Raw genomic sequence first — 12,025 nt, forward strand, 5'->3', positions numbered from 1 at the left:
ATTTAGAGCAGTCCTCCACCAAGGGGCGGCGCTGTTTTCATATTTGATGTGTACAACTCCAGATACTGGCCAAGTTGAAGGGTCAGTAAGCCGGTAGGATGGTAGAAAGTCACAAGTGAGACAGACACCACAGAAGGGCATTAATGAAATACAGAAACTTAGACACTGACTGGGAATAATGTGCATCGGGGCTGCTGTGACTCATACAACAAGCGGCTCACTGTAGAGGAGCACCGCGCCGCCTGCTGGTAAGCTGTTTGTTATGTGATAGAGCCTGATAGCATGCTAGCAAGCTAACGTAGAAGCGTCCATTATCGGACAGACATGATTCTTTCCTTTATCCCGCAACATTTGAACGAAGAGTCCTCAGACACAGTCAATCCACAGTATGTTAACAGGTTTACCAACCCACATAGTAAGTCTTGTAACCCAAAACACACATTCGAGAGTACAAAATCAATTTGATCTCTGCTTACTAAAAACGGACAGGCGCGACGCTAATGCTAGCTCGTTATGTCACAACCCGTCAGATTTGACAGGTGACAGCTAGGAGACTGTCAACACTGCAGCTGACTGACGATAGGTCAGTTATGCTTGTTACAGGGTGTAAGATAAATATTTATCTAGCAGTGAAAGGACACTAATTTGCAAATGAGATGGTGTTAGAACGACAGACCTCTTGGCAGTTAGCAGCAAGGCAATTAACTGTTATGTGTTATTGGAAAAGTCAGGTGAATCTAAAAATAACACATTAGGCTGCTTAGTGTTATCGAAGAAGAAGCTCCCTACTTCCCTTAAAGTGTGCCTGTGTGCCCAGTGTGTCTTAATAGGGGCTGTACCCTTTAACAGCTGTTGAGTTGGACAGCCCATGTTGCCCTGGCAGCATTACATCCGCCTGGAGGCTATTTGTTTTGAGGATGGAGTATGAGAAGAGGCAGTGAGTGCAACATCCCAACCCACTGCCATGTGTTTGTGCTTCTCCACTGCAGCAGCCCAACGCCAGCTGAAGCGTGATGCATCCTGAGCGGCCCGGAGTGGGCCGAGCCCTGTGTAGACGGCAGGCAGATTCAGGCCCCCGGGGCGCGCTCAGCACCGGGCTCCTGCAGGGCCTCATCCAGACCGCCAGGCCCCCGTCCTTCTGCCTCCTACTCCCCAGGGTCCACGCAGCTGACGTGGCCGCTGCCCAGCCCGCACAGATGCCCTCCTCCTCCTCGTTTCCCCCCCCCTCCTCCTCTACCAGTCCTGTTCCCGCACCCATCCCCATCCCCAGCACCATGCCAAGGCACATGGGCAAGCCAGAATTCCCAGACACAGGATGGGACCGCATCAAGGACCTCTTTGACAGAGAGTTAGTGTCTCGTGGTTCATCATCAGTCTGCTGCTGCTCTTTATTAGCCTCATTTCTATTGACTTCTATTCTTGTGATGCTGTTTTATCACCTTGCTTCCATCGTATTCTTTCAATTAAATGAAACTAGGGCTGAACGATTTTGAAAAAATATCTAATTGCGATTATTTTGACTGATATTGCAATTGCAATATGATTTGCAATATTAGAGGGAATGATAATTTTTTACATCATTATTCTCATTTTCATTGAAAAACGTATTAAAATGATTATGGTGTGATTTTTGCGGGGACCTGTACCAAACAAAGATGTTTTCTTAAGTCTGTAGAATATGATGTGTAGGCCAGGACATCTCTGCAGCATGACAATATTTAATTTAAAATGGTATTTTGACACACATTTCGCCTTTAACAAGTATTGCGCCTCCTGCGATTTGAAAATTGCAGAAGGCCATATTGCGATTTCGATCAAATTTCGATTAATTGTTCAGCCCTAAATGAAACCCTAAAACACTTTAATACTGTTAAAAAAACAGTTATTTATGCCCCTTTCTGGGTCTAAAACGTAAGGGCTTCTTTCTAGACTCGCTATTTTGCTCAACAATTGTGTTATTGTCAATTGCTATTGTTCAACAATCATACAGGGAGAAATTCATCGTAGAAGAGGCAGAGAGACCAGTTTCTCCACTGACTGCAGCCTCAATAGACCAGAATACAATACAGCCACAAGACATGTTGCATTTTGAGTAACAACTCTCACTTTTTCTTCAGACCTATTCTTTGGGGGTTGTCGAAAGTTATTCTGGGAAATGTAGGAAATCACTCGGCAGGTTGAGGGAAAGTGGGTACACCAAAAATGTAAATTACAACACAAAACATCACATCACAAAATAACACGTGACGAGTATCTGAGGGTGGACTTTTCCTTCAAACACGCCCACTGCTTCCAGTTTAGTAGTGGTCAGTAAGTTTGTCTACTCTAACCAGCCATTAGTATTTGAACATTTCTTTTCTACTCCAAAAATCTGGCTGGCTGGTAAATTAGTGAAAGTGGACGGTGAATTTAGCATATTTCTAACCACAGCTTTCCCTTAATCATTTTATTACAATTACTTTCCATAATAGTGTGTAAACATTCAGAAATAAGACATAGACTTGTTTCTTAAATGAAACACGCTCTGTATATCCTCTCTCCCTGTAGTGCGACTCAGAAGTATCCAGAGGAGCTGACCAATGTGATAAAGAGCGGTGTGGCCGCTGCACTAGCAGGCTTGATATATGGAGGCCTGCCGGCAGCTCGCCACGCCAAGGAGAGGTTTATTCAGCTCAACCAGGCGCAGATCTACACCAGTCGTGTGGACGCAGTGGTAAGTTGGTGAGAGTGTGTGTATGTTCCATTAACACCAATGTTAAAACAAAAAAATAAACCCAGCTTCGTTTCTTACAGTATGTGTGTGTTTCCACTTTTCAGTATATGTTTTTGTGTAGTTGCATTTGACTAGACTGCCTCCGGCTCAGAAGCAGCCTGCAGGCCTTGTAGTTATAACATTGTGATAATAAGCAATGCCTTAATGATCGTGTGTCTTCTCTGTCTGCATCAGCGCTCGGCCCATAACGCAGCTATCCGGGGTTTTGTGAGATACGGATGGAGGTGGAGCTGGAGAGTGGCTGCGTTCGTCACCTTGTTCAAGTAAGCAAAACCGCCAATGCTGGACAGTTTGAGTAGGTTGGATTTACTCAAACTACATTCAGAACAGGGCTGAAGCTAAAACCACGTGCTTCAAAGTGGTATTAGTACGCTTTAGCCTAAATAGCAATATTTCAGCCAATTGGACAGTGATAATGCCACTGACTGGAATATGACATGACATAATCGTACCTTTAAACTGTTAAACTGGCTCCTGCCTAACCCTGTATTCTCTCTCTTTCTCTCCCTCATCCATCTGTCTGTCCGCTCCCTTCCCTCGCTCCACCCCTCCCTCTCTAGTTCTGTCAGCACTGGGCTGTCTGTATACAGAGACAAGTACACCCTCAGCCATTATGCTGCAGCTGGAGGTGAGTCACATGGGGTTTCAATGGAGACCCATCACACCTTTTTATTTTATTTTATTTTTTTAAACCTTTATTTATCCGGGGAAAGTCGACTGAGCACGCATCGCGCTCTGTCACAACAAGGCTGCTTCACATTCACACAGCTCCGCGCATTTCCACCTGGGAGCCGCCCAGTGCAAACACAGTGATACACTGTTGGCTACTGAGCAGCTCCACAGTTCACACCTGTTGTTGGTTGCTGTGCGTTGTCTGCCTGCAATTTTAATGTTTGGCATCGGTGCTGCGTTCATGGTCAGGGCTGTCTTGGAAAAAGAGATTTTAAATGACAACTACCTGGTTAAGTAAAGGTTTAAAATATATGTTGCTGTCTTGCAGAAATCTTGTACAACCAATTTTCTAAACAGACACATTCACCAATGTCAATGGGAAATCAACTAAAGGAACTTTTGTAATCCTGGTGTAAACTCATGACAGTTTTTTTCCACATACATATCCCAACATTGTAAGAGTTATGAGTGATGAAGATAAAATTAAATGTATGCGTGTGTGTGTGTGTGTGTGTGTGTGTGTGTGTGAGAGCAGCTGTGACTGGAGGCCTTTTCAGACTGAACCTGGGCCTGGGAGGACTGGTGGCAGGCTCAGTCATCGGAGCAGTCTTGGGGTAAGGCCAGCTCCTGCTTCCACAAGCATCAGGTCATTTTACATGCACTGGTCCACCTAACAGTCAACGTCAAAAGAGGATGGAGAAATAAAACATTTTCTCTGCCCTCTACAACGCTAGTTGAATTGAAACATGTCACCTGTAACCCTGAATTTTAACTACTTGAAAAAAGACCTCAACAAATTCGACCAAACTCCAATTTCCACCTGGTTATGGAGCTTTTTAACCTTAATTACTGGACTGAGTTACATTATAAGGGTTCATCCCACAGAGTCTCATTGTCAAAAGCCTCTGCGCATCTTTTTTTTAACCGACACGCTCATTCGCTCACGTTCGTGCGCGTGCTCTTCGTCCTCGCGCCCGTGCGGCTGAGAGCGAGGGAGAGAGCGCTCTGGCAGCCAGCTGCGCCCCTCCCAGCAACCCTCTGTCGCCCAGCTGCACCCCTGCCCACCCCACCCTACCCCTCCCCTCCCCCCTCAACCCTGCGCTGGGTGCCAGAGGGACTCATGTGCACCGCAGAGGGCCATGTTCTGGGTACTAGAGCAGGGAGGCAGGCCAAGGCAGCAGCTGCCCTCTTCCCCGTTTTGTACCATCTCTGTTATTCCAGTCCGCTCTGATCTGGACTTATGTTTCACACCGTCTCATCTCCTCTCTCCTTCCCTCAAACCTCTTTCTTTCCTTCTCTGTCCCACTTTTTCTTCCCCCTTTTCCACTGGCCGGTCTTGGAGCCAACTGCAGATTTGAATTTGATCGTGTAATGTATGGAGGACCAGAACTGTCATTTTAAGAAATGAATGAATGAATGAATAAATAAATAAATAAATGCAATAACAAATAAAGGAATAAATAAGTGAATGAATGAATGAATGAATGAATAAATGCAATAACAAATAAAGGAATAAATAAGTGAATGAATGAAGCAATAATTGCATGAATAAATAAATAAATGCATTAACAAATAAAGGAATCAATAAATTCATGAATTAACAAGTGGTAAAATAAATGTGGGAATATTTATATAAATGGGTAAATTAATAAATATTTTCAAAAAAATCAATCAATGAATAAATACCACATTTAATTCATTCATTCATTCATTCATTCATTTATTTCTTGGGGCATTTGATTTATTTTTCCATTTCCTCAAGCATATGCTAATGAGCAAGACAGCATGTGACAGCAAGGCAAGTGCAATCGATCACTGCACCCTTACATGGATCATCCAATAGTGGATGCTCTCCCGCTCAGACTCACAAGTTGTTACATTGTAGCTGTAGTAATGGCTGCGTTCAGACAAGCAACAGGAAGCAGAGTGGCCGTCTGACGCCTTCTTTGATTGTTGCAACCTGCAACAGCCTGTTGGGCGGGTTCTGCTTCATGACAAGCAAGCTATCTGTAATGCTAGTTCGATTACTAATGCCTAATCACGCATTACCACGCCCGCTGACTCCCCTCATTAGCATATGCTTGAGGAAATGGAAATCGAATGTGTAGCAATAAATAAATAAAAATGTGAGCTATTTATTTGTATATTGTTTTTTTATTTATTAATTTACACATTTCTATAAATATTCCCACATTTATTTTACCATTTATTGATTCATTCATTCATTTATTTATTCCTATATTTTTATTGCGTTTGTTTATCTATTCATTCATTCATTCATTCATTCATTCATTCATTCATTCATTCATTCATTTATTACTTTACTTGTTATTGCATTTCTTAAAATGACAGTTCTGGTCCTCCATAGTAATGGAGATGGAGTGTGAGCGGTGTTTGATGCTGTAACAGACTGGAGGGGCTGGTTTGGATTGTCTCTCCGATCATCAGCTCTGTTTGGCTCAGCCCTACTCTCTCCTCTCCTCTCCTCTTCTCTCCTGTTGGCTCCATATACTAGCATCAACCCCTCCTCCTCCTCCTCTCCCTCTCGCTGTCTGCCTGAGTGACCGGCCACCTGGAGCGTTTGATGTGTGCAAACAGCCCTAGCCCCGGCTACGCCAGGTGCAGCCGGGGCAGAAGGGGGCGAAATGAAAGCAGGCAGCTAATCGGAAAGCACATCACGCTCCAGATCGTGGCCCAAAACCTCGTCCCCTGTCCTGGCGCGTGGCGGAGGTGTGAGAGGAAGGCGGGGTGGGGGGAGTGACTTAGTCAGAGACAGAAACTGGAAGCTGAATTTTCACACTGAGGGAAATGACGGATAACCTGGAAGGTGTCCGCGATGGATGTTACCGCTTTGACTACACTTGTATCTGTCCACTGGTTTTGTTAGGCCATACCAGGAACTGGTTTAGAACTAAACATCGCACAAAAAGTTCGGAACTTTGTGTTTGGTAGATTATTTCTCTGTTGTAACAATGCTTCTTGGCAATACATTTTATACCGTTGGAAAGCCTGTTTATTTCCCTTTTAAATGGTGCCTCATTTGTAAGGAACATGCATTTGTGGGATGAGCAGCACAGCTGAGTATGTGGGTTGCGCTCATGTAAAATTTGCCAAATCTTCTCTGCCAATGCCAAATGGCTTATTCTGCTGTTGCTATTGACTCTTGTTCGGTGTTGTTTGGTGGATTGGATGATTGAAGTCTATCAGTAACAAGGAAGAAACAAGACATATTGGCAATTTTACAATTTATTCATTTAACAAACAGTCAGGAGCCTCAGTAGCGTGTGGAAGAACCATACACAGCCACAACAGCCCGGCACCTCCTCCTCATGCTGGTCACCAGCCTGGTCACACACTGCTGTGGGATGGCATTCCACTCCTCAACCAGGATTTGTCGCAAGTCAGCCAACGCGGTTGTGTCGGTCACTCTAGCACGAACAGCACGCCCAAGCTGATCCCATAAGTGTTCAATTGGGTTGAGGTCAGGACTGTTGGCGGGCCATTCCATTCTCTCTACTCCCAAATTCTGGAGGTAGTCTTTGATAAACCCCGCTCTGTGGGGGCGAGCGTTGTCATCTTGGAGGATGGAGTTCGGTCCCAGACTGTGGAGATACGGGATCGCCACTGGTTGCGGAATCTCATCTCGATATCTCTCTGCATTGAGATCGCCTCCGATGATGACGAGCCTCGTTTTTCCAGTGATGGAGATGCCGCCCCACACCATCACACCGCCTCCACCAAAAGGTGTTACTCTATCGGTGCAGCAATCAGCATAGCGTTCTCCCCGTCTTCTCCACACTTTGACCCTACGATCCAACTTCCGTAGGCAGAATCTGGACTCATCGCTGAACTTCCTCCACATGTTCAGGTTCCGGTGCAGGTGTTGCCGACACCGGCGCAAACGGGCCTGACGGTGAAGGGCGGTCATGGCAGGCCTCCCGGCAGCCCCATGAGCCCGGAGATCGGCTGCGTGCAGTCTGTTCCGGATCGTCTGGGCCGAGTGCCGTGTGCCATATCGTCCTGCAAACCTTGACTGCAGATCTGTAGAAGACAGCCTACGGTTCCTAAGTGCTGAAAGGGTGAGGAACCGGTCTTCTCGGGGTGTCGTCTTCTTGGGACGCCCACTTCGCAGTCTGTCTCTGACATCCCCCGTTTCATGGAACTTGGCCTTCAGTTTGGAGATGGTACTATGGCTCACTCCAAATAATGCCGCAACTCGCTTTTGTGGAACACCGGCTTGAAGTCGCCCCATCGCACAGGCCTTATCAAGATCAGACAAACGTGGCATGCCGATTCTTGGAGCAGACACCGATTGACCACTGTAGCAGGGCCCATGCTCACAGGTGCTGCCAATCAGGTGCCAATCAGGTACCTGATTGTCAGCACCTGGGGGTACCGGAGGCTCAAAACAAGAGTCTATAGCAACAGCAGAATAAGCTGTTTGGCATTGGCAGAGAAGATTTGGCAAATTTTTCATGAGCGCAACCCACATACTCAGCTGTGCTGCTCATCCCACAAATGCATGTTCCTTACAAATGTGGCACCATTTAAAGGGAAATAAACAGGCTTTCCAACGGTATAAAATGTATTGCCAAGTAACATTGTTACAACAGAGAAATAATCTACCAAACACAAAGTTCCGAACTTTTTGTTTGATGTTTATATTAAGCAGAATACATACTTGGTAGTGTTGATATGTCTTTGTCCAATAAATGGTATCAAAAGGAATGATATAGATATTACTGAATGAAGTTAACCTGAAAAGTCTTCATCTGTTACTTTTAGCCACTGTACAACTCAGAAACTTCTGCCCAAACACATGGTTTTACATTTTACCGTACATTTTAGGAATTAAGCTCATGTTCTCATCCAGTGCCGGTAAATTTGAAAGGGTCTAAACAACAGAGCTCAGACAATACAAGTATAAAATGTTTATTTCTATGGTGGCCTAATGTAATCGTACCTTGAGAAGGCCTATGCTGGGGGGCTTGTGTATAAAGCACCTTGGCATTTTATTGATGTGAGCTGGTCTTAACTGCTGCTCAGGCTTCCCACTGGTGCCTTGATCATCGGCATGCAGACGATCTCAGGAGAAACCGTCCGAGAGAGGAGGAGGAGAGAGCGCAGAGAGCTGTATGAACTCAGGCTCGCAGAATGGTAAGATTGCACAATTTAATGTTTAATACTGTTTTGCATTTTTGTTGAGAAGTCCAATCACACTTCGTTAATGTGTCACCCAAATTTAACTTTATATTTGAGTATCACGTTGACTACATGCAGTATGTGTGGTAACAGATCATGTTCTGTCATTAACCAATCACTCTCCTTCCCTCGAATCCTAAAGGAAGGCCCGGCTGCAGCTGACAGATGATTTGATTGGTGATCTGAATGTCAGCTCCCAGGCTGAGGAAACCGAAAAGGACGTGAAGAGGATCCAGGAACTGCTCAGTCTGCCACAGAATGAGGGCGTGGCCCAGGACTCCGGCAGCCAATGACAGTAGCTGTGATACTGTCGTTTGTTTGAGACAATAATCAATAGTCCTCCTCCAATATGGACATCAAGGGCGGGACTTCACACAACTATGAAGATAAACTGGTCATTTGTTTGTGAAGACTCTATCATACACTCTCTGTTATTGGATGGAAGCCACTTCAGATCAAAGTTAAGAGACACTCTGCGTTCCCTCAACAACCACTGTCCAGGTGCCCTTGAGCAGGAGTGTGCGTAACACCAGGGAGTGTTACACACACTCTGGTGTGAGTGTGTGTAACTGTGTGAGTGGGAAGCAGAGCGTTGCTGGAAAAAGATCATGCATGCTCAGTCTTTCCCGGCATAAATAAAGGTTAAGAAATCTCTTATTGAATACAAAAAGCTGCTTTATTGATTGTTTGTATTTCACTCTTCCACAATGTTGTTCATATGCAGCTTTTTATCTGTTCCTCAAAGATAAACGACTTGGCAAATTTGAAATTGGTTAGAGGAAATAAAGCATTCAAATTGGCACATCTCTAAGGAACATTAAGGCCGTTTTCCAGCTATGATTTAGTATCTGCTCCAACCCACAAATTCCTGACTGTTATCGGGATTATGAAGCTCAAACTGGCCTCCATGCACAGCACATATGAATGATAATCTAGCCTTTAAAGATTTTATGTGCCATTTCTGCTTCATTTGACAGTATACAGTGCTGAATGACAGGAAAGATGAGACAGAGTGTGTCTGACGTGTAACAAATATGTGCCAAAGTCAAAACCACAATGTCCTCATTATGTGGGATACAAATAATATAAAAATCCTTGATAGGACTCGGGAAACACTGTGTCTCGTAAGTACATATTGGGATAAAAAGCAAGCATGGCTATCATCCTTGTTTTACTGATATACCAATATGAGTTTCAGAGCTGGAAAAATGAGTCATCAGATCCAAAAAATCCTGTTTTCTCAGAGGCGGTCCTTTATGGCCGTAATTCCCTCCACTCTTCATGAGGCAGAAATACAGAAATCACACATGACACATTCACCCACCCGAGAGAGGAAAGGTTATAGAACCAAAGTATTAAGACATTGTATTATGGCGGGTGCTCTCCTGCTTTCACTGTGTGTCCGACTCCCAATACTGTCCCCACATGAACTGAGCAGGGAAGATAAACAAGACTATCCATTAACCATGATTTAGATTTAGAAAAGTGCTATACAAATAAAGTTATTATCATTATTATTATTATTATTGTTATCACAAAATTGTTAAAGTTGAATCTGTCTTCAGTCACATAGACCTACCAAGTCTGATGAATTTATATGATTGAAATGTTACGGTTTTAACTTTCTCCTCCTCAGATCCAATGAGCAGGTAGTGGTTCAGTGTTTTGCCAAAAGTCATTTTAGAAGAGATGGACATTGACTAAAATGAGGCATAAAAAAAAGTTTTTTCTAATTACCAGGCCCTGCTTTTATTCGATGATGGTGTCCTCTACTGCCCCTCCACCCCCCCTGCAAGTGGAATACTTGAGGACATTGGTTTATTGTGTGTCTATTGCACCTCGTGTTCAGGCACCAAGCCTACAAATATCAATTCAAGTCAAGTATGACAACATGCTCTCTTCCTCTCCCCCCTTTCTTTATCTGTGGTGTGCCTTTGACATTGCCTCCTGGGCTTTTCAGCAACTAGGTCAAACATAGCCTTGGCCCCTGGTGTAAACAAGATGTGACACAGCAACAGCTGGGGCCCAGGATGCAGCCGTAACCGCTGACGTGCAGATGGACAGCCAATAGAAACAGAGACAGAGAGGACTCCTATCACTTCAAACCTCACTCTTCTGTAATGAAGGTAAGCCTTAGATGAGGGATGAGTGTCGTTTTAAATATCAAGTTATGTTGTGAACTATTGCAGGTACTCGCGGTAGGTCGGGTGTTGGCTCCTGCACACTTTAAAAATCGATTTTTTAACTGGTATCTGTGAGTTGCCCAGTGGGTTTTTGGTCCCAGCATTGGTGAATTTATTTTAGGATACCTGCCACCACTGAGTTGTGTAAACTGTGTCGATCAACTTTTGAACAAAAAAAACCATTTGAACTAGTGCTCTAGTTGTTGGCCATCGAGCAACTCAGCAACCACTGAGGTTCTGTTGAGAAAGGCATTTATCTCCCTAGTTGCTCAAGATGCTCAAGATGCTCAATCACAAGCTTTCCTCTTTAACTTTCAGACTACTGAACATACTGAACGCCATGCGGTGGTGAGTCAAGAGTCTCACTCCTGGGATGAAATAGTCCCACATCCCGAAGTTTCCCACACTCTTAGAAGATGAGATAAGATAAGATTTTCTGACAGTGCAGGCACCAACTTCTGATATCAAAACATTTCCTTGTTCTGCTTCCTTAATGTCCAGAGTTTTAGTTAAACCTACACGAGGGTTTAACTAAATCTTTCAACACCTATTGTACTTAATGTCATTACAATTTGTCATCAATCAGCCTGCATCTATTCTGTATTGCTGCTGCAGGATTTTTTAACAAATACTTTTTGCGGTGGAGCCAGTAGAATAGAGAGAGAGAGTAGAAGTAGTGCAGCATATATGCAAAACTTTATGTAATATGTAAAAGGTTAACTTTGTAGTCTAGTCTGAAAACTGTAGTCATCCACTATTTCCAAATTTGATCAGTGTAAGGTGACTGTTTGCAGGGCGGGTAAAGTAAAGCCCTATGTATCCTCATATTTGTCCTTTGATGACAAGGAGATACTGTTTTTTAATGGTGTTTCCTACTTCATAAATGGGCTCTCAGTGCCATCTATTGGTGGGTTGTTGGACCTGCAAGTGTAGTGTTATCGAGTTTCATAGTTTTAAGATTAAAACAAGATTTATAAACTTGGATCTCTGGGGCTTTTGAACATGACAAAAAAGAGTTGTTTCCATTTGATAATATACTGTCTGAATTGACTAAATTTCAGCCTAAACTGACCTCAGTCTTGATAACAGCAGGTAGTTGAGTGTCAGGTGTAGTTGGCCTTGTCAAGTGTTTATATGATCCTGTCTCACAAATGCAGCAACACTCAGTTAGACCAGACTGTCCTAAAATACAGAG

The 12,025-nt window shown here is 44.0% G+C and overlaps 1 protein-coding gene across 1 annotated transcript; it reads left to right on the top strand.

Moving 5' to 3' along the window:
- The first annotated feature begins 95 nt into the window (after positions 1-95).
- timmdc1 (translocase of inner mitochondrial membrane domain containing 1) lies at positions 96-9,305 on the top strand. Its single transcript, XM_071524376.1, has 8 exons — positions 96-248; positions 990-1,348; positions 2,548-2,713; positions 2,948-3,036; positions 3,334-3,401; positions 3,981-4,059; positions 8,492-8,602; positions 8,790-9,305. Exons 2-8 carry the CDS (start codon positions 1,014-1,016, stop codon positions 8,938-8,940), a joined length of 999 nt encoding a protein of 332 aa, XP_071380477.1. The 5' UTR covers positions 96-248; positions 990-1,013; the 3' UTR covers positions 8,941-9,305.
- Positions 9,306-12,025: the final 2,720 nt, after the last annotated feature.

This window comes from Centroberyx affinis, unplaced genomic scaffold (assembly GCF_046629955.1).
Source record: "Centroberyx affinis isolate AG114_WGS23_722 - 3 ecotype Tasmania unplaced genomic scaffold, CSIRO-AGI_Caff_v1 ptg001190l_1, whole genome shotgun sequence".
Classification (NCBI taxonomy): Eukaryota; Metazoa; Chordata; class Actinopteri; order Beryciformes; family Berycidae; genus Centroberyx; species Centroberyx affinis.